This window comes from Barbus barbus (genome assembly GCF_936440315.1).
Source record: "Barbus barbus genome assembly, chromosome: 34".
NCBI classification, from domain to species: domain Eukaryota; kingdom Metazoa; phylum Chordata; class Actinopteri; order Cypriniformes; family Cyprinidae; genus Barbus; species Barbus barbus.
In genome coordinates, this window is record NC_136762.1 from 3,188,683 (window position 1) to 3,212,328 (window position 23,646).

The following is a 23,646-nucleotide window of genomic DNA, read 5'->3' on the forward strand; positions in this document are numbered from 1 at the left end:
TCACTGACTTCAGATACGGCAGGACGAGCTCATTGCATTCGACAACATTCATTTTATGGTGTACAGAGACAAAAATGACAATTCTGTTATCCTTTACTCAGCATTAGTCATGTGCTATTTTACTGTCTTTTGTGTTGCACAGACGAAAGTCATACAGGTTTAGAAAGACTTGAATTGTCATTTTTGGAAACCCTTCTGCTCCCTGACTTGTGCATCTACTTGACCTTTGACCGTCCGTACCTGTAGGCACGCTCGGTCACTATGGGATTGCCTGACAACTTACAAACACGGTTTCCATGCAGATACAACAAGCTTAACTCTTTAAGCTCAGCGAGAACCTGACGGAAAGAGAGATAATGGTGTTTTTTTGTATTTCAGTAATTACACAAATTGTTGTGCTCAGTTGTCAGAAGCAGGTGGAAAGGTGCAAACTGGGTGGATGTGTTGCATACTGGGTGGACTGGGCTCAGCGTAAAGAGAGGAGAGCGTGTCCATCAGTCCCGTCAAGTCTGAGAGGAAGCTGTTGTTGAGGATCTTCTGCTCTGAGTCACGCTTTAGTGCACCAGCGCCTGGATTAGGCTCATCAGAGAACACAGAGTAAACAGCAATGCACTGCATTCATTATTTCTACACATATTTATAGACTAATAATCATTTTATACAGTTTTATGATGAGAATCATATGGTAAATTAGTTACCTCTACAAAATTATGATTATTTTTGCCAAGAACAATACAGTAAGAAAAACTAAATCAAACAAGAGGAAAAAACAGAGGGATTAAAAGCAATATAACCAGGAAATAATGACAAGTTTTTAGAATTACAGATTGTTTTTCTTCTTAGACAATTTATTTGACTATTTCTTCAATAAAAGCAAAAAAGATCCTGAAATTTGGATCTGTGGGATTTAGTAAACATCAGATTTATTAAAATGTACAATTTTAGTAACACTCTTAGGATATTATATGTTTCACTCCTGATAAAACCTGAACATCTTTTTTACATATTAAAAAAATAATATTTTTTAATATGTAATTAAAAAATATTAATTACATATTTTTATTTTTGTTAGCAACATATCTGCTTTATATGTTAATAAAGGGTTTCACACCAAACCTGCTCGGTTCTGAACCGATTCACTGGAAAGATCCGAATCAAAAGAACGACTCGTTTATATTTCTGACAATTCTATCATGTTTCACTCGATGTGCCTCATTTAGGAACAATAAATACGTTTCGATTAACATTAATGCTGACGTGAAAATTAAGGAGTTTAATGAGCTAACGTTATTTGAATTAAGCAAAACTTTCAAACGATTAAAGTATGAACTGTAGAAACACACCTGAAACTGTGTTGAGCTCCTAAATGAAAATCAGCTGGAGATCCAAACATGTTCCAGCCTCCAGAAAACAAGATTAATAACTACAAATTACAATACGATGCAAAACTGATTAATCTCGAAAAGAAGATTAAGACCATAGAGCAAAAAAATGCGGATTTACATACAATGGCAATTAAAATGTTAACCCAAAATAAATTAGTAATTAAAAAAAAATTCTCATCGTACATTTTAAGTGTTCTTTACTCATAGCAAGTTACCATGAAAACCATAAGTATAGTATTGCATTCTGGGAGATGTAGTTCGCTCGTTTTTCGGACGGGTTCTTTTTCGTACGTACTTTGTCTGTTTTATCATTAGACATGACTATAAACTTTATCTTTTCAAATCTCTAAAACTATAAGTGGAATATATGACTTTTTGGCGTTTTATAACGACAGCAAAATATGTAGATTTTGAAAAACTACAGGGGCGTTCTTCTTCTTCTGTGAGTTTGGCGGGATGCGTTTGCAAACCCTACAGGGGCGTTGCTGAAGAAGCTGCGTTTTCATTGGCTACTTTGATTTGAGTCAGCCAATGAGAACGGTTCGGAAACAGTCAACGCAGGGAGTTTGAATTTGAAAACGTTTCAGCTGATGTTTCGATGCGTGTCTTTCCTTCATCTCACCCTCGAATCACGGTAAAAACATTGAATTCATTAATGTATAATAATTATATTCAGCCTTTTATGAGGGCAGTGTTTATGCCACGATGATATGTACTAGTTTAAACTGCGAGACAGTTAGCGGGCAAACTTACAGAGTAAACAAACAAATCAAAATACAGTTAACTTGTTGAATGTGATTATCCTGCAGATATTATTATATTGCATTTATTTGCACTGTTTAACACTTTTGGCAAGTTTATATAAAGGCTATTGATATTCACCATATTTTACAATAGATATGTGTTTGTGATTTAAAACATATGTGATAATTTACCATTAAAATATACAAATGTTATGCTGTATATCCTTAGAAAAGTGCACTTTGGCCTGTTATAGTATCTTTTATCCAACAGTGTAACAATCCAAGTGTAAACAGTAAGCACACTTATTAGTCTGTGTGATGTTTTCCAGGTATGATCACAACAGGAATGTCACTGGATATTATACATTGATTTGTTTATACATTGACATTATTTGCTGTAGCATAATTTCAAAATATGTTTTTTTATAGAGTCCGCCATGAAGTTTAATATGAGCAAGGCGGGACCGCTCTTGGCATGGGTAAGAATTTAATGTACAAAATGTATTTATTTAGGCATAATTTAATGTACAGTATTTATGTAAAGTTCTTGTACAGTCTCAGTTTGTGTATGTCTAGGCAACTAGGTATAGTAGTTATAGTATATGTATAGTTAGATGCTCTATTGTTTTTCTCTCTTATACTTGCATTGTTGTATGTTTATCTTATGTTTAACTAGTATGTAGCACCGTGGTCTTGCGAGACACGACGATATGTCCACACATGTAGCAGAATGACAATAAAGCTCAGCTTGAACTTGAACTTAACTTGAACTTTTGTTTACCGTGATTCAAAGAACTGACAAATAAAAGATATTGTTAGTCACCGGTATTTAGTCTGTTGACATGTTGGTTTTATAGTCTAAAACACTTAATGTTTCTTCTATAAGATGTTTGTAGTGACTGTTGCTCTTTTGACAGATGAATACCATGTTTCCAGAGAAGCCCATCTGGGAGTTCGTTCCCATGAGAGATGGGATTCGACTCCTGAAGATCTGCTTTAAACTGTGAGTTGCCATTTTGATACTCTTGGATGGTAAATATGGAACTTGCACTAACCCTGTTTACTTCTGACGAATGCATTATCTGTTACTTTAGAAGGGGCATGGAGAACACTGAGGATTTTAAGACTTTATCCCTTTACAAGATAGTGGAAATCATTTTCAGTGTTTTGCATGGTGAGTTTCAAATTGTTGTCTTTTTACAATTTGATGCTTATGTTCTGTATCTCTGGCTTTGCATCAGCTGTCATAGATAATAATGCTCGATTAGTATATGTGTGTGTATTTTAATACAAAAATGCTCTTGAGATAATATTTCCTTGCTTACAACTTCTGTCTTGCATGTACAGATGATGTTCATTTCACCAAAAGACAAAGTTCCCTCATCTTACAGAAGATCAGTGGAGGGATTGACCTGGAGCTTCAGCTTGCTAAGGTATTCATTTGTGCTCAAATTAAATAAATAAACGATAAAAACATTAAATAAATGGAAATTATAATAATATGATGTCAAAGTAAATACATTAAAATAGACTAGAAAATTACTTCGACTAATTAAGTAGTAGTAATACGTAAAAATAAGTAATAATACTTAAATTAATACATTAATAATAATATTGTAATTAACAATACTGCAAAACAATAATTAGGATGGTCGTCTGATTGCATGAGTGGTCATATTTGGGGTCTGTGGTATCAAAAAGATTGTAAACCCATTGCAAATGACATGCTAATCATGACTTTGTATTTATGCTGCACGTGTGGAAATGTTTTTGCGTAACAAAAACTAAATCATCTCATTATGTACTCGCATGTTGTCAAGCTTTAATAACAAAGCAACATTAAAGTTGTTCGTAAGACTGACTTATCCTCCTATATTCTAAGTTTTCTGAAACTTTGTGTGAGGAACAGACCAAAATTTAAGCAATTACCTTTGCTGAGTTCACTACATTTTTGTGACTGTGGTCACTTATACCAAGCTTATTTCTTGGATGAATTGTTCCTTTAATGATATGCAGATCAAATGTGCACTTATTTGTGTTAATGTTTGTGCGCAGGTGGCACTTTTGCTTTGTTACTGCTCTTTTAAAAAGGGCCTTCTGCTCCCCATGGATTCAAATGTAGAGGTGAGTGTTTACTAAGGACCGTACTCTGTCACTTACTAGATGCTTTGCTTTTCTTAGCTCCATATCTAGTGTTACTGCAATAAAAATTGGATTTTAAGATTGTCTCTCTCTAACATAGGTTCTTATTTATCTCTCTTTCTCTGTCTGTGTCAGTCGGAAGTTACATCCATGTTTCGTTTTGTAAAAGATGATGCTGATGGTCTCTCTTTAGACGAAGGCCTTGATCAGTTTCTAGTCCAAGACTGTAAGTAATCACGATGCTTAGTGAATTGGATAATATTAAATGAAATCTACTCTCGTCTATTAATCATCTATCTCTCACATGCTTGCTCTCTGTAGCTTTTATGAACGATGTGGACTCTAGCAGTGGAAGCAGCTCGCTGTTATACACAGATGATGAGTCTCCGATCGTCGGCCGGTTCCAACGGCCTCCCAGAGTTCAGTTTCAAGAGCTTTGTACTGTGGCTTCCAGCTCGGACAGGTCAGTGCGTTTATTTGCTGAAGGACAAAGCAGCTTCTTGACTAAAACCATAAAAAAGGTTAAATAAGTCACTGCTTTAAAAGTTGTAATTTTATGGTGACGAATAAGGCAATGCTATAGAAAATGTAGATTTACATTAAAATCAGTATTTTATTGATTAATATAACTGACTTTTTATATGTTCAAATATAAAGGAATATTCTGGGTTCAATTGCAAGTTAAGCTCATATTATTGAATACCACAAAAAATGAATTTCCACACTTTCTGTTTTATTATTTTTATTAACTAAATCAATAAATTTATTTTTTAAACGTTTGGTTATAAAAAGTTATTTTCTGTGCAATGTCATAAATCCTAAAATTATTTAAACATGGCTACAGCTCAAATATTATGTTTAAATTTTAACAAAATAATTTATCTTATTCATCTTTTTTATAAACTTTCTGATTTAAAACCTTCAAAATTGGTTCACTTCGATTATGAATGCCTTGCCATAACCATGATCTTTTTTTCCTTAATTAAAAAAAGCTAGTTTTGTGGTAATCAACATTATCAGCACACATGCACAGATTAAGCGTAACTCAATGATAGAAGAGTATTTTAAGCTTGAAATATTTACTGATTTTGGAATATTTTAGTTTCAGGGAAGACAGAAATGTTGCTTGATGTTGTAAACGCGTAGAGTTGCATGTGATCGTTTACTGAATGATAAATTCTTAAAGAATACCTTTACATTATTGATCTCCAGATCTCCAGTACAGGATGTAATGAGCACGCCGCATTTCCAGCTGAAGAAACTCCGGAAAGAATTGGCACATGAGGGAGACGTGAGAGACGAAATAGAGAAAGAACTGGCCAATCAGATCAGCATCATCTCAGAGAAGGGTACCAAAGATCTACCCATCCATCACTATGTTTCTTTTAATTTTATTATGCTGCCTGGAGTGAATGAGACATAATGTGGTGGTCTGATGAACTTGTTGAACTTTTTTCCCTCTTTTGCACACAGAGGGTGTGATATCGCAGTTACAGCACAGGGTGGAGCGAATGCTGCGGGAACAAGGAGAGCTGGAGAACGACCATAAAGCCTCACTGCTGGAGCTCCAGGAGAAGAACGAGAGGTGAGGTGCACTAAAGGTTAAATTTGGGTTTCCAGTAATTAATTGAAAAAATTACTGGAAACCCAACTGGAAAATTTTTCTTGTACAGTCTTCTCCACAGAGTGCATGAGGTTCTAAAGCAATGCCAAGACTTAAAAACAGACAACTCCCAAAAAGAGAGAAAGATTGATGAACTGACTGAGGAGAATGGAACACTTACTGCACAGGTGAAATGCTGGTTCCTTGTTTTGAAGTCCTGCTTAAAATAATGATCAGATCAGATCATTTCTACCTGTCTCTGGTCCCATCAGGTGCGAAACACCTTCGCTCAGCTGGCAAGAGCTGAGGAGGAAGTTGCCAAACTCACACTGGCTCACGAATCGGCACAGACTGAGTGGAAGAGCAGAAAAGAGTTTCTGGAGAAGGAGCTAAATGAGGCTGTCACACACAAGGTAGATAATTTCTTACATATTGGAAAGCAATCATTATTCTTATCATATTAATCATGTTCTGTATGCTTTGTACTCTCTGGCATTAATCTGTGTTCTGGTTTTCTCTTTTTTTTTTTTTTTCTCTTCGTGCAGGAGAGTCTGAGTGAGCAAGTTCAGATACTTCAGGGAAAGATCTCCGTTCTGGAGGATGAACTACAGAAAGCTCAATCTCAAGAGAAAGGAGAGGTTTTGGGGCCCATCATGGAGGTGAGATGTTCTGTCTATCTGTACATTTCTTTAAATGTTTTTTTTTTTTGTGACAAATTTTAATATTTTTATTTATTAGTTTGATGTTGCAGAAAGAGTGCATCCACAATGGGACTGTTATTCAGCCTAGTGCTTGTATTACTTAAGTTTAAGTTCATTTGCATCCTTTTTTGCATCACAAGATTTAATGTGTGATATTATGATTACGTTGTTGCAAATTTATTAGACTTATTAGTAAACAATAAGGTTTACATGACCTAACATTGCCAATATTTCTACAGCATTTACCAATCGGAGTTAATTTCTAGTCAATTATTAAAAAAGAAAAATTCTAGTCATTTCATTAACTGTGTTTTTATTTTTAATCATGTATTAATCATTGTTAAGATGCACATTTTTCACCTTGTCTTCAATATCAAACCAAATTTGTTATTGAACATTTTCATCAGCTCTGCCTTTAGTTTAAATGCAAGACGGTAAAAAATAATAATACCAGCTTGGTTAATCAGAGTCTGAAGCTCACATCATGTTCTTGCAGTACCAGTATATGAATTCACTGTGAAATGAGAAATATTATAAGATAAAACAGTTAAATACTGAGCTGAAAACATCTTACTGGAGTTGTCTAGTTTTGATTAATATTTTTTTATCTCTTTTTGATTTTCTCAGTGGGAGAAGCTTACACAAGAGTTGGCAGATCTGACTCTTAAACTTACTCAGCTTCAGGATACTATTTCCTGTCTTGAGAAGGAAAAGGCAGAAGTTGAGGCTTTGTTGGCTGAGGAGAGAGGCTCTTTTGAAAAGGAAACCAAAAGACTCCAAATGGTGGTGTTCGATCTGGAGCAGTCTATCAATAGCATCCGTTTGGAGAGAGAAACACTGCAGGAGGCTTTACAGACACAGAAGGAAATGCTCACCACACAAATATCAGCTCTGGAAACTGACGTCTCTCGCCTGCAACAGGTGGAAGTGCAGTTGACAGCAGAGATCAAAATTTCTGCAGACCTACGCCAACAGAGAGAGGAGCTGGAGGGGAAGGTAGCCTCTTTAGATAAGATGGTTCACACTTTGCATGTGGAGATCCAGGGTTTGGAAGTGGACAGAGCATCACAGCAGGATGCTCTGAATGCCCTTATTATTGACTTGCAAAGTGCCAGAGCCACAGTTCAGGATTATGAGAAGAAGCTGCAAGATCATCAGAAAGTGGTGCAAGAAAATGAATCCCTGAAAAAGGAGGCATGCACACTGCAGCAAGATCTTGATGAGCATCTGCAATCCATTGGAGACCTTCAGGAGCAAATAAATATTCTCAGACAGGAGAAAACAGAGGAGGAGAACAAGGTTAGTCAGGCTTTGACCAAAATCAAGAGCCTCCAAACACAAATTTTGGATCTGTCCCAACAGATTTCCCTAAAAGATGAAGAAATCAGAAATCTGAGGAACGAGTATGACCATGTAGACCACGAGCTGAAGCTTGTAAAGGAACAAAATATTGAAATAAATGAAATGATCAAATCAAATTGCAAAGAGCATGAGGACACTGTTAAGAAACTTCAGCAAGAGCTTGACTCTGCTTCTTCAATTGCTTCAGAAAAACAAGAAGAAATGCTGGTTCTCTCAGCGGAGGTAGCATCTCTTAAAGAGCAGCTCTGCCGTTACAGTGAAAATGAAGTGCAGAAACAGCAAGAATTGTCTGTTTTAGAGGCACAACACAAGGTGTTGAAGGAAAACATGACTTCTATTCAGAACCAGTTGTCTGAGGTGACAGGTACAGCTTCACAGAAGGAATCTGAGCTCCACTTGCTTCAACAGGAGCTTTGTCATCAAGAAACCCTCAGAGAAAAAGCTCAGGAGCTTGAGAAAGCCAGACGTGAGGAGCTTGAGAGGACTGTGAGTGAACTTCAGGCTACAATCCTGGAGGTAAGCTCTCTTGCCTCAGAGAGAGAAGCTTGTCTGAGTTCTCTTCAAGATGAGATGAAGGATCAACAATTGAGGGCCAAGCAGTGTGAAGATGATCTACGCAATGAGCTGAAGGAGAAGATTGGAAATCTACAGGAACTACTAAATACTGCCAGTCATGATGCTGCAGACAAAGACCATCTTCTGCAGTCTTTAAATCAGAAGCTGATGCAGGTGGAATTGCTGTGCCAACAAAAAGAGAAAGATGTTACTGAGATGCACCAAGCAAAGGAAGACCTGGAAAGGAGGATTATTGAGCAGAAACAACAACTGGATGAGTGCCAGCAGAATTTTGAAATGCTGAGAAAAGAAAGAGACCATCTGTCCACTAAGGTATCATCTCTCCAAGAAGAAATCTGCCGTTCCCAACAAGAAATGTCTGTGTTACAGGCTGATTACAATGTTTTGAAGGAAAACTTGTCTGCTCTTCAGAACCAATTGTTGGAGGTGACAAATACAGCTTCCCAAAAGGAATCTGAACTCCTCTTGCTTCAACAGGAGCTTTCCCATCAAGCGACCCTAAGAGAAAATGATCTGGAGCTTGAGGCAGTCAAGCGTGAAGAGTTTGAGAAAAAGGTGAGCGAGCTACAAGCCAAAATTGTAGAGGTCTCCACTCTTGCCTCTCAGAGAGAGGCACAAGTAATTTCCCTTCAAAATGAGATGAAGGATCAACAATCGCGTGCCAAACAGTCTGAAGATGATCTTCGCAGAGAATTGGAGCAGAAGGTTGGCACACTACAAGGAGAACTGGAGACAGTCAATCGTTGTGCTGTGGATAAAGACAAACTGCTGGGCTCTTTGGATCAAACGCTCAAAGAGATGGAAGGGCTTTTCCTTCAAAAAGAGAAAGATGTCCTTGAAACGCATCAGGCAAAAGAGGAACTGCAGAAGAGGATTGTTGAGCTACATGTTGAGACGCAACAGCTTTCTGAGTGCCAGCAGAATTTGGAAATATTAAGGAAGGAAAGAGACCACTTGTCAACTGATGTAACTTCTCTTAAAGAGGAAATTTGTGGCTACCAGGACACTGAAGTGCAGAAGCAACAGGTGATATCCGTTTTAGAAGTTGAACGCAACATGTTAAAGGAGAACGTGGCTGTCCTTGAGAAGAAGTTGGTGGAGGAAACAACTGCAGCTTCACAGAAACATTCTGAACTTGTCTTGCTTCAAGATAAGCTTCACCAGCAAGAGAGCCTTAGAGAAAAGGCTCGGGAGCTTGAGACTGCCAAGCGTGAGGAACTTGATAGAACAGTTAATGACCTTGAAGCTAAAATCCTAGAGCTCTCTACACTAGCCTCTGAGAGGGAGGCTTGTGTTAATTCTCTTCAAGATCAGTTGACAGATCAGTTGAAGTCTAAACAGACTGAAGATGATCTCCGCAAAGTGCTGGAAGAGAAGGTTGAAACCCTTCAGGCACAACTGGAAACTGCCAATCGAGACGTCTCGGACAAAGACCAACTTCTGCAGACTTTAGATCAGAAGCTGAAGCAGATGGATCTGCTGTGCCAGCAAAAGGAGAAAGATGTCCATCAGGTAAAAGAGGACTTGGAGAAGAACATTGGCGAGCTTGTTGTTGAGAAACAACAGCTGGTAGAGTGCCAGCAGAATTTGGAAACAGTGAGAAAGGACAGAGACAGCCTATCAACTGAAGTAACCTCACTCAAAGATGAAATCCGACATTACCAGGAAAGTGAAGTGCAGAAGCAACAGGAGATTTCTGTTTTAGAGGTTGAACGCAACACATTAAAGGAGAACCTGGCTACTTTCAAGACACAAGTGGCAGAGTTGACAACAACAGCTTCTCAGAAGGAATCTGAGCTTTTGTTGCTTCAAAAGGAGGTTTGCCAACAAGAGAACCTTAAAGAAAAGTCTCGGGAGCTTGAGAAAGATGTAAGAGAACTTCAAGCTAAAATACTAGAAGCCTCCACTCTTGTCTCTGAGAGGGAAGCTCAAATAAGTTCTCTTAAAGATGAAATCAATGATAAGCAGTTAAGGGCCAAACAGTCTGAAGATGATCTCCGCAGAGTGCTTGAAGAAAAGATTACAACCCTACAGAGACAACTAGAAACTACCAGTTGTGACATCTCGGACAAAGACCATCTTTTGCAGTCCTTGGATCAGAAGCTAAAACAGGTGGAACTGCTGTGCCAACAAAAGGAGAAAGATGTCCTTGAGATCCAACACTCAAAGGAAGACCTGGAGAAGAAGATTAATGAGCTTCTTGTTGAGAAACAACAGCTGGCGGAGTGCCAGCAGAATTTGGAAATGGTGAGAAAGGAAAGAGAAATCTTGTCAACTGAAGTCCTTGAGATCCAACACTCAAAGGAAGATCTGGAGAAGATGATTGGTGAGCTTCTTGTTGAGAAACAACAAAAACTGGAGGAGTACCAGCAGAATTTGGAAATTGTGAGAAAGGAAAGAGACAACCTATCAACACAAGTAACCTCTCTCAAAGATGAAATCCGAAGTTACCAAGAAAATGAAGTGCAGAAGCAACAGGAGATTTCTGTTTTAGAGGTTGAACACAACACATTGAAGGACAACCTGGCTAATTTCAAGACACAAGTGGCAGAGTTGACAACAACAGCTTCTCAGAAGGAATCTGAGCTTTTGTTGCTTCAAAAGGAGGTTTGCGAACAAGAGAACCTTAAAGAAAAGTCTCGGGAGCTTGAGAAAGATGTAAGAGAACTTCAAGCTAAAATACTAGAAGCCTCCACTCTTGCCTCTGAGAGGGAAGCTCAAATAAGTTCTCTTAAAGATGAAATCAATGATAAGCAGTTAAGGGCCAAACAGTCTGAAGATGCTCTCCGCAGAGTGCTTGAAGAAAAGATTACAACCCTACAGAGACAACTAGAAACTACCAGTTGTGGCATCTCGGACAAAGACCATCTTTTGCAGTCCTTGGATCAGAAGCTAAAACAGGTGGAACTGCTGTGCCAACAAAAGGAGAAAGATGTCCTTGAGATCCAACACTCAAAGGAAGACCTGGAGAAGAAGATTAATGAGCTTCTTGTTGAGAAACAACAGCTGGCGGAGTGCCAGCAGAATTTGGAAATGGTGAGAAAGGAAAGAGAAATCTTGTCAACTGAAGTCCTTGAGATCCAACACTCAAAGGAAGATCTGGAGAAGATGATTGGCGAGCTTCTTGTTGAGAAACAACAAAAACTGGAGGAGTACCAGCAGAATTTGGAAATTGTGAGAAAGGAAAGAGACAACCTATCAACACAAGTAACCTCTCTCAAAGATGAAATCCGAAGTTACCAAGAAAATGAAGTGCAGAAGCAACAGGAGATTTCTGTTTTAGAGGTTGAACACAACACATTGAAGGACAACCTGGCTACTTTCAAGACACAAGTGGCAGAGTTGACAACAACAGCTTCTCAGAAGGAATCTGAGCTTTTGTTGCTTCAAAAGGAGGTTTGTGAGCAAGATAACCTTAAAGAAAGGGCTCGGGTGCTTGAGAAGGATGTAAGTTCACTTCAGGCTAAAATACTAGAGGCCTCCACTCTTGCCTCTGAGAGGGAAGCTCAAATAGATTGTCTTAAAGCTGAAATAAATGATCAGCAGTTAAGGGTCAAACAGTCTGAACATGATCTCCGCAGAGTGCTGGAAGAGAAGGTTGTAATCCTACAGAGACAACTAGAAACTACCAGTCATGACGTCTCGGACAAAGACCAACTCCTGCAGACTTTGGATAAGAAGCTAAGGAAGATGGAACTTCTGTGCCAACAAAAGGAGAAAGATATAATTGAGATCCAACACTCAAAGGAAGATCTGGAGAAGAGGATTGTTGAGCTTAATGCCGACAAATGTCAACTTGACGGGTTCCAGCAGAATATGGAGATAGTGAGGCAAGAAAGGGACCACCTGAGTTCTCTCAACCAGTCTCTCCAGAGGGAGTGTGACGCCTCCAAAAAGATTCGAGCTGAGCTTGAGTTGAAGGTAGAGGAGCAAAATGGTTCCATCCTTGCTCTTAAAAAGGCTTCCCAAAAGTGGGAGGAACAGAATCACGAACTCCTGGAGCAGCTAAAGACAAAGTTGGAAGCAGTGGAGCACTACAAAGCACAGGTCTGTTTTGAATTAGATCTTTCTATGATTCTTTTATGAGTGTTTATGTTTCTGAGAATTTGTTTTGGACAACCTACAGTTTGACATCCCTTGTTATACTTCTTCAGGTGGAGAAGGCCAAGAATCATTACAACGGTAAAAAGCAGCTGCTGGTGGAGGCTCAGGAGCTGAATAATACTCTTGAGCATTCGTTGGAGGCCAGCAAGAGGGAAGTCAAAGCTCTGGAGATGGAACTGACACTGGCTCGCATGGAACTAGGCCAGGCGAGCACCAAGGAGAAGAACCTTGCGGCCAAAGTGAAAAGCTTGGAAGCACAAGTTAGTTTACAGTTTAATATTTAAAGAATGTGGACATGAGACTGAATCAAGCTTTGCATTTTGAGTTTCCTGTCCAGTTACATGTCTAATTGTGAGCTTGTCATAGGTGGACTTTGCTGACAGGCAACTGCGAGAGCAGAAGATGACCAATAACAAAGAGAACATGAGACACAGAGACAGTCTATACACCAGAGTCCAGGAGAAACAGCAGGACACCAGTACTGACAGCTTGGAGTTTGAGCTGAACGATTCGCTCAACGCTAACAGGTAATGCAATGAACCCAATCTTAAAAGCTTCTCGCATTGTATTCCAGGTAATTTATGGTACATTTTTTCCCAATTTGGCAGTCGTTCGGTAATACCTGGTGAATCCAGCACTCCACTGGTACGTAGTTCGGAGCGGTTGGCCGCTAAACGGCGTGCCTTGGGGGCTGAATCCCTGGAGACTCTCTACTTCACGCCTATGAGTCAACAAGGCAATATGCGTAAAGGGGACCACAATGACTTCTTTGAGCACAAACTAGAGTCCAGCATCACTTCCATTGGCGATCTTGTGGTTGACTCTGCAAAGAAGCTCACCGCTTCGGCTCACAGGCGTCATACTATGCAGGTTATCAACATCACCATGGCTAAGGTAGGAAATGCACAGCCTTCTACTTGCCTTCTGCACTTTATTGGGTTAAAAAAAGTTATTTGTAAAGTAAGTCCCACCTTCCAAATTAGAGCCAATCAGCACAATCACTGTCAGGTCTTCACATGAAACTTTGGCTGGACCAACCTGGAGTATACGCTATTTTAAGATTTTCATTATGTATGTTTTTGTATATTTGTACTTATTAATTTATGTATTTATATTAGTGCTGTCAATTGATTTAAAAAAATGACTAATTAATCGCACATTTTTCTGAAATTAATCCCACCTAATTTCACATTCAATCTTCAAATGAATGTACAAACAACATGTATTTAATATTTGTTTAATGGCATCTTTTTTTATGACTGAAGGCCAGTATCATTGATACCAAGTAATACTGGTTTCCCTATAAAAAAAAATTCCCCTAATATTTAACCATTGACTATAGCCGTTAAACATTATAATTAAGAGCTATCAATTTTAAAAATACTTTAAAAATAACTTCCAATTTAAGTGAACAATCTTCACATGAACCCATTAATAAATGTTATATTTAGCTAGGCTACCTGTGCCCCTCAGCAGAAATATACAGAAATTGAATAAAGTTATCAAACACTAAATACAGATATACACTTACAGCTATATAAAAGTTATTGATTTCCTCTTTTTGGATGAACAGACATCACAGCCTCTGGGTTAGTAGGTTGAGTAGGTTGTTTTTGGCTGCTATTTCTTTAAGAGCTGCAGCTGCTAACGTGACGCGGATCTGACACGCATCGTAGTTTCTCTCAACTCTTATCACCATTTTCTGACCCGTTTTGAAAACCATTTCAGAGACATGTTCTTAATGTATATATTCAATTGTGAGTTGAGTGAATCGTTACATCCCTAGTAAACTGACTTGCCTTAAAATGCTCTTTGTCTAGTACTACTACTGTTGTGGCTCCCTTATCAGGTCTCTTTTTTTTTTTTCTCTAGTACTGGGTCATAAAGGTTGTAAAGTGTTTTTGGTTCTTTTATTCTTGCTTGTTTAGAAGACATCAGGAAGTGCTGAAGGCGATGAGTCATTTTCTAGTCTGCACTCTGCCCGATCTCAGCCCAACTTGGCAGCTCAACATTCACGGCCGTTCTCCATGGACCTCTCAGAGGAAAGTGCTACAGCAACTTTCTCAAAAGCAGACACCCTTCAGAGTCTGCCTGGATATCGCAGAAGCACTGTGCACAATGTTGGCCCACCAAGAGGTGAAATGTTGTCATTAGACCTCATTGCTTACAGTTACTTAGTGAATTACCAGTGACTTTTTACTATCATTGAGATGCTGTTAGTTTTTTATTTATATTTTTTATTAGTTTATATTTTTTGTTATATGATAAAATATTAATTTTATTTCAGATTTACTTTGTTGTTTTAGTACAACAGGTAAATGAAATGAGAAATGTTGCCTTGGCAACTTGCTGAAATAAGTTATTTTATTAATCGAATGCAATAGTCATGCGCATCTCGTCGGTAAAGCCGGTACTTTGATTAGTAGTAAATTGTAGCTACGCAATATCGTGTTCATATTAAGGGTATGAGAATAGTAATATTTCTTATTTTAATATTCTTGTTTTAATGATTGTCAAATATAATTGATATTTTATAGTAATATTGATATGTAAAATATATACAATAACTTAGTAAAATAGTAATATAATAACTTATGTTGTGTGTTGCATAGCCACCAGTACGTTCTGTATCGGAGCGGAGAATGAACCAGAACATGCTGCTGACGACTGGATGCGCATCGCAGAACTGCAGGCACGAAACAAAGCCTGTCTGCCTCACTTGAAGAGCAGCTACCCGCTGGAGTCTAGGGTAAGCTTGGAATAGTTCGCTTTTGTTGCATTGTTTGTGGAAGACCAGAGTCAAACTATCATTCTGCCTCGACAGCCTAGTCTGGGACCCTCATTCACTGTAACGGATGATGACCTGCGAATGGGTGACCCGGATGAGACGATCCGACGTGCATCCATGATGCCAGGTCAGATCCAGGAGTCCCTGAACTCTCGCCGCTTCTCCCTTGCGCCAAGTTCGAGCCAGAGCTCTGCCAACTCCCAGCCCCAGCGCGCCACCATGTTGCCGGGTCAGATCCGGTCCAGCACTGCGGCTCACCGGGCCTCTCAGCTCAAAAAAACAAGCTCAAACCTACGTGCCTCAGAAAATAAACGCAGCCCGCTGGCTCCCAAACGCCCCGGCTCTCAACTGCAAGACCCAGACACACCTGAGGTATGAAAATATAAAAACCCATGTTTAGACAAAAATGTTTAAGGAAATGTGAAGGGGCAATTATAGATCCCAGTTGATTGAGCTCACTTCACGACAACCTTTAAGAAAAAAATAGAATATATAATTATAAAATAAAAAATGTAATTTCTTCATTGTTTTGATTTGTATGCAAAAAAAAAAACTAAACCAAAGGAATTGTTGTTAATTTTAAAATTCTAAATTGTTAAATTTTCATTTGACTAAATTTTAAAAGGTTAATTAAATGGTTAATATTTGATTAACTTTTTTTATGATAAATGTGTATTAAATTATAAATCCAGAACAATTTAAATGGACAACACTGAATTTATTGAAAATAAAACATTTCTTAGGGCCCTATTATCATAAAAGATTTAAAATGTAAAAAAAAAAAATATTTCAATTAATAAATTTTTTTAGACATGCTTTCTGTTTATTAAAGTTTAATTAAATCATTAAAACTGAATCCAGAAAATTAAAATGGGAAAAAACAGAATTTGTGGAAATAATAAAACTCATTGTACTTCACCAGAATTTCAGAATTAGTTCTGAATGTCTTTAAACCAATCTAATAAACTGTTAATAAAATGTTGTTCACAAGTAATTGTGTTTTCACAGATGAAGAAGCTGGCAAGTTGCTTCCCGCGACCAATGACACCTAAAGCCAGGTTTGGCAACAGTCAAAACAGACCTCCAAACTCGCCGGTAAGATACTTTTATTAGACATCTGTGGTTACTAATCTAGACTTTAATTGAGAGTAAACTTGATCACTTAATTTATGAAAATTGCTCATGCCAAATGTACTAAAATGTAATTTTATGTTATGTTGTTAAAGAGTGCATTTTATAGATGAACTATATTTGTTTTCTCTCACTTTCTTTTGTCTGTAGGCCGAGCGAAGGCAATCTGTGATGTTCTCTGTTGTAAATACTCCAAAGAACAGCGGTCGTGGTGACAGCAGGCTACAGCGCGGCCTCAACAAGCTGCGTAACAGCGCCCGCAAATCTCCCGCCGTGGCCAGTCGTGCCCTGCGCTCGGCGGTGGCCGGCAAGTCTCCTCTGGACTCAGCTCTGAGAAAATCTCCCCGAAACAAATCCCCCAAATCCTCCAATGCCAAAAAGGTAAATAATCACTTAGGAAAACGCTCTCTGTAGTCTTTAACCAAAACCAAAAATCTGTTTTATTTCTTTAAATTCCAATATTTGTGGTTAGAAATTGCATGTGTATTAAAAGCATTTGCTGTGTGTTTAGGAAACACAGTGACTCGCTCTGCTGATCTATGCCTAAGTATTTAACTGTATGTATCTGCTGTTATGTGTGGCAGTAATACTTAACACTGCGGGTGTCTTTCCACTGTGTGGGATTATTTCACTCATCTTCTGGGGTTAAAGGAATAGTTCACCCAAACATGAAAATTTGCTGAAGATTTACTCATTCCCAGGCCTTCCAAGATGTAGGTGAGTTTGTTTCTTCATCAGGTTTGGAGGAATGTAGCGTTCCATCACTTGCTCAGCAATGGATGCTCTGCAGTGAATGGGTGCCGTCAGAATGAGAGTCCAAACAGCTGATAAAAACATCGCAAGCAATCCACACCACTCCAGTCCATCAGTTAATGTCTACAGAAGCCAACAGCTGTTTGTTGCTTTTGGCTTCTGACAAAAAAACAAATCCATCATTAAGATGTTTTAAATTTAAATGGTCACTTGTAGACAAAATATCCATAATAATGGTGCCTCACATTAAAAGTTTCCAAAATATTTACTTGAAATGTTTTGGACGGCTTTGATTTGAAATCAATAATTGATATATCAGCATATTTCTCTCCTGATTCAGACAAGACGACTTTTGCATTAGAGAGAGCAATGTTATGGATGGAGGACATAACCAGAAGTTTAAAGTAAAGATGCTTCACAAGATGGAGTGGATTATTGTGATGTTTTTAATCAGCTGTTTGGAGACTCATTCTGATGGCACCCATTCACTGCTGAGCAAGTCCATCATAAACGATGAAGAAATAAACTCATCTACATCTTGGATGGCCTGAAAGGGAGTACATTTCCAGATTATATTTGGGTGAAATATTCAGTTCACCAAAACAAACTGGCTTTGTGAGTTTGGTGGCCGGTGTGACCTAATTTTATTTCATGAAATTTTGCTAAAAAGGTAATTTTTGGATGATGCATTCAACGTAAAACCTTATAAATTTGTACTTAATTCTTTCAACTGAAGGAAATGGTTTCACACAAGTCTGGCATCATCCTTATAATGCTTAGTCTTTTGTTTTTAAGTATTTGCATAAGAATTAAATATTATAAATATTAGATCAGTTCCAACCAAATTAACCACATTTGAAGTTGTTGTTACATGGCTGCACATCAGTTAATTTCTATAGTAATTGCTCAGCAAATGTAAAAATCTAAACTCCCCTTTTACGGTGTGTCTATACTTGAGCTTCTCCGTGTATTTGTTTGATCAGGTTTTTTTTTGCATGTGATTAACATAGTGGTCATGTCCACAGATATACATGCAAATATAGGCTATGTACATGATATAGGAAAACAAATCACAGTTCAGTTCTGTATAGGTTTGGTGGTGGTCTCACTGCATTTCTGCACATTTCACCCGATGTTGGTGTAACTCCAGATCTATTCTAGAGTAACATCTAGTGTCTCACTTTCAAAACGTGATTTGTCGTCTTATTTCAATTGTAATTTCTAACTTTCATGCTCATATGTATTTTAATGCATTGAATAATCTCTCCACTCTTTCTTTCTCTCCTCAGACGAAGATCAGGATTAAGGTGTAAATTTGAGGATTTTTAACTCCAAAACCATTTGTTTCTCTTTTCAAAAGTTTTATTATGGGATGCAGTGGTCTTAATTACTGTCCTGTTTATGTAACCGGTTGTATAATATTTAAGTGTATTCCTTGTTCTGTAATAAAGTCTTTTATATCAAATCTTTCAGGTTTTTCAGCTGTTGCTGTCCATAAATTTCTATTGAAAGTTAATATGCATTAAGAGTGGATGCAATGATTTTCGCAGTTCTGTTTAATGTTTAGTGCTTTAGAAATGTATTGTTTTTATAATATTAAAGCTATTCGAGTTGAATAAAGAATAAATTAGCTATATAATGAGATGTATATTGTTTTACCTTTTTAAAACGTGTAATTTAAATTTACTGCTGCAAGATATATTTTGGATGTTGAAGAACTCTGCTTGTATATTAAAATGTGAGCAATTAAAGACATCTATATTTGAGAGAAATCTTAAAGAGTTTTCGATTTTTGCCAGGAAAATTGAGATAATGCATGTACCAGTCAGATAAAACTTAATAGAATTAATGTTCAATATTAATTAACAAGCTGAGAGACTGTAAAAGTGTTCCGTATTAGAACTCTAACAAAACCAAACGATATTAAATTACTGATTGCATGAAATCAACCAGGTGTTCAATAAAAGTATTGCTACTGGGATTCATACTCTGAATGTTTTCAGATGTGGTAAACTCCCCATCAAAGTCCTTTTAACAGTCAAGCTCTCGATTCTCAGAGGATTGCATTCAAACGTATGTGTATAGTCAGGTAACAAATTATTGTATATGAACAAGCAGTCTACACATACATGTGGTGGTATTATTAAAGGGATGATAATATTAGAAACATTAGCATAGTTGAAGAAATTAATTTCTAATAAGGTTTCCAGATGATGAATTTTGAGTGTTTCGAATGATAACCTTACCTAATTTATGATTACTAAAAGATATGATAGAAAAACAATGTGACTCCCAAGGATAAGGATACTGTCTGTTTCTTGATTTTTACGGGTTTATTTATTTATTCTAAGATTTTATAAACTTTATATTGCTTATTATTTTTAAAATTATGTTTCGGGAAAAGGAGTGTTCCCATTGGTCACGTAATTATAGTAGCCAATGAACACAGAGGAAGAAGTCTTACGTCATCCTATATATAAATTACTAATGAAGGTCGTTTCTTGATGAGGTGTTGTAGGTGATAAGACTGCACGTTGTTTATTCATACAAATACGGTAAACGGTAATTTTTTTAATTATATAATTATGCCTACCGTTATTGATCGAAGATGAACCAAACCAAAGTGTTTGAAACTGTCAGAAATTCGCGTTTCACGTTTTAAAGTGGTATAGAGTCTTTAAATACATAACATTATTGTGTCGCTTGATTATAGAGGTTTGTTTTTTCATGTTACAAACATTGTAGTTTGTTATTCTGGTTGTTTGATGAGAAAGTGATGAAATATAGTTGCAATAAAGCGTTAAGAATGCATACAACTGTAGCAGCAGGACTGCACGGAACTGTGGAAGAACTAATGACGACACGGGTTACTGTCTGGTTGACCAATCAGCGGAAAGGGGCGTTTTATTCCCGCCCACATGCAGAGATGGAATATTCAAGTAGTTAATTAATTTTCTAGCCCTGAATGTAAAAATGGAAAATCAAGCATAATTCTTGTTTTTTTTGTTTTGTTTTTTAAATTTTCTTATTTTTCTGTTTTTAATATTAAATAAAAAAGCGAATTAACGGAACATACCCTGATTGTTAGCATATGTCCTCTTGATTTCTGCCAGCTGTGCATTTAAATCAGATTCGGAGTACGTGATCTACTGTTAATTTTTTACAATTATAAAATATGACTGGTTTTGTGGTCGAGGGTCATAGCACGGGTATACGTATTTGTAGCAATAGTCAAAAATACATTGTATGTGTCAAAATTATCGATTTTTCTTTTATGCCAAAAATTATTAGTATATTAAGTAAAGATGATGTTCCATAAAGAGATTTTGTAAACTTCCTACCGTGAATATATCGAAACATCATTTTTGATGAGTAATATACATTGCTAAGAACTTCATTTGAACTTTTTTTTTTTTTTTTGCACCTTCATATTCCATATTTTCAAGTAGGCCTAGTTGTATCTCGGCCAAAATATTGTCCTACCCTAACAAACCATACATAACTAGAAAGCTTATTTATTCAAATCTCATAAAAAAAATTAAAAAAAAAGACAATTATGACTGGTTTTGTGGTCAAGGCTCACAAATGTACCCATCTAAATCCACTTTTTGTGTCATCACTATCTATTTTAAGTGTCCATAATGAGGTGAAGGAGGCATCTTTTAATGTTTTGTAGCTTACCATTACGTTTAAACAGACGTTTACAGTGACTGATGTTCTTCTGACAGATCAACAGTGTTTGAGGAGCCCTTCACCAAAATCATCCAGATGACGGACGGTCATCGACTCCTTAAGTTTGCATAGAGTGTGAGCTGTGATTATGATAGAAATGCCTTTTCGTAACTTATTTTGTAGTTCCCTCAGTGTTTCTGGCTTTTGAATCACAATGCATCACATTCAGATTGGTCAGGTCAGATATGAAATACTGAACTTCATAATTCAGAACCAGATGAATATATAGATATATAATCTCCTAAGTGTGTAACATCTGGAAATATGTCCATTTTCACTTACTCTTACTTTATATTGTGAACTACCATACATTTACTATGTTGTGAATGAGTCACACTGCATATGCATAAAAATCCCATTCACTTTCTCCATAGGATAATTGACTTAACTTTCAACTTATGAGCTGTTAAAGACACACTTACTGTTGTTAATTGGTGGTATATGCTTTTGTTGAAGCCATCAGCCTGCATTATTTTACCTTATTTTTTAAAATAGTGCTATTTAACAGCACAGTTCCTGGTTAAAACTACATTTCCCATGATTCTTTAACTGCCCCCATAAAGACTTGCAATTGGCAATCTCTAACTACTTAATATTTAATATTAATTGCAAAATATGCAAGGTTTTATACTTGTACATTACTTTTTCATTCGAAAACATTTAATTTGATTTTTAGTCGCAATGCCTTATTGGATTGTAGTTCTCTCATATAGTCTTGTACCTTTTGATTTGTACTTTTTTGTTTCTTCAAATCAAAGTTCATAAAAATGCCAGTGGAAAAAACTGAACAGAAGCCACTGAAAAAGTTCCACTCACTTGTGGTTTATTAAATAGCTTCTCCTTTCTGCATTTAACTTGTTTACTAGTCTAGTTTTAATAAACTTGGTTTTGTATACTGTGAATGTTGTTGGCAGTACAAATTCCTTGTGATGTTCCCCTATTGTAAGTCACTTTGGATGAAAGCATGTGTTAAATGGTTAATGTGTGTCTTGTTTGTAGGCAGGGGAAAGATTTCTGTGATGGTTTGCTGTTGTCACCGTTTCCTAATGTGATGGAAGTGATCTTCAGTATGCTACAGGGTGAGTGTCAACTCCAGACTCGTCAGACCAGTCCTGAGTAACAGTGGGTCAGTGGATGAGGAGCTGGACCGTGGGTGAGAAGGTTGCAGGTTCGATTCCGGGTCAGAGCGGGTTGTGATCGTTCAGTCTGTGGTTGGTCCCAGTGTGGCTGCTGAGCCGAGCAGTGCTGTAGTCCCAGACGCCACACAGAGTAATGCTGGTTCCTGCTGACAGGGCCTGTCGAGGCATCGGGATCCCTGTGCGATGGTTCCACACATGTTTGGATAAACTGCTGCTTACCTTTATTTCCTTCTACATGCAGCTGACTTCCATTTCAGCCCGAGACAGGCCTCCCTCATGTTAGGGAAAATCAGTCAGGGAATGGAGCCTGAGCTTCAGCTTGCCAAGGTGCGGTCAGTGATGTGACATTAGTATCTGCTAATGTAAATAATACATTGGCACTAGAAAGTCTTCTAAATTAAGATTTGCTGAAAAAAACAACAACTGTTGCTCACAATCTACTACATGCCTTCTGTCCTCTAAGCCTTTTTTTTGTTTTGTTCATGTGTCTTTGTGCTGTGAAATGTTTACTGATTTTTATGAAGTATAAGAATAACTTTATTGTTACTGATATTTCAAGATGAACACTAGGTTTACGTGATTCTCCATATGTATTTATTTTTTAGAAATTGAGTATGAGCTCCATATTCTCACTATATCATACAACATGAACCATAAAAACCTGGTGTATAAAAACTCATATGCAAGCATTTGTTTAAGATTTTGTCTAAAGGTTGTAGAAACCTTTGAAAACTGTTATTCTTATTAATTTTACTCTTTTTAAAAGAATCTTCAAAAATTAGTTTGTTTTTGTTTTTCTTTAAAACCATGGAAAAATGGATAAATAACCTATTAATAATGTTTGCAACATCCTCCAAATCAAAGTTTGCTTGGTAATGCCAGAAGGAAGTCATTTTAACAAGAAACCCATAAAATGATGTTGAAAGATCTTCATAACTGTCTCACAAGTCAAAGTTGCTTAAATATTAGATCATTTATGATTAAATCACAAGAAGCCTTTTTGACTTTAAATTAATTTACATAAACATTTTTGAAATGAGACTTACTTGCATGTATTCAAGATATTAAATTAATTAGAGAAATTCTTCTTTATTTTATTTTTTTCAAAAACATGTAACTTAGACTTTAAAAAAAATGACTTTCCACATTGGAAAACATGCATTTGAATGTGCACTTTTAGTGTTGTGTTAGTTTAAAAAAGAAGATGAATACTGTTCATGCATTTGTGTGTGTGTGTGTGTGTGTGTGTACAGGTGGTCCTTGTTATTGTGGTTTTGAAACATACAACGTGGTGCCTTTGGAAACAAAGACAGGGGTTAGTGTCCAGTACTGACCGACGGTTCTGGGACATCTGTGCATTTTCTCATCATTCTCTCTCTCTCTGTGTTTCTGTGTCAGTTGATGATCGCATCCATGTTTCACTTTGTAGAAGATGATGCTGATGGTCTGTCCTTTGACGAAGGCCTAGATAGATTCCTCACCAAAGC

General features: G+C 37.2%; 1 protein-coding gene across 1 annotated transcript; it reads left to right on the plus strand.

Moving 5' to 3' along the window:
- The first annotated feature begins 1,935 nt into the window (after positions 1-1,935).
- LOC306854207 (uncharacterized protein) lies at positions 1,936-19,324 on the plus strand. The gene is made up of 24 exons (XM_079392039.1): positions 1,936-2,019; positions 2,400-2,457; positions 2,558-2,607; positions 3,046-3,131; positions 3,223-3,302; positions 3,476-3,561; positions 4,184-4,252; positions 4,406-4,496; positions 4,592-4,733; positions 5,483-5,619; positions 5,744-5,855; positions 5,944-6,061; positions 6,146-6,286; positions 6,419-6,532; positions 7,202-12,559; positions 12,667-12,876; positions 12,983-13,143; positions 13,225-13,510; positions 14,545-14,752; positions 15,229-15,365; positions 15,441-15,776; positions 16,413-16,499; positions 16,686-16,916; positions 18,578-19,324. Exons 3-24 carry the CDS (start codon positions 2,566-2,568, stop codon positions 18,599-18,601), a joined length of 8,256 nt encoding a protein of 2,751 aa, XP_079248165.1. The 5' UTR covers positions 1,936-2,019; positions 2,400-2,457; positions 2,558-2,565; the 3' UTR covers positions 18,602-19,324.
- Positions 19,325-23,646: the final 4,322 nt, after the last annotated feature.

Coding starts and splice junctions, on each gene's coding strand:
- LOC306854207 (XM_079392039.1), top strand. CDS start 2,566: ATGAAGTTTAATATGAGCAAGGCGGGACCGCTCTTGGCATGG. Junction 3,132..3,222: donor CTGAAGATCTGCTTTAAACT/GTGAGTTGCCAT, acceptor CTGTTACTTTAG/AAGGGGCATGGAGAACACTG. Junction 6,287..6,418: donor ATGAGGCTGTCACACACAAG/GTAGATAATTTC, acceptor CTCTTCGTGCAG/GAGAGTCTGAGTGAGCAAGT.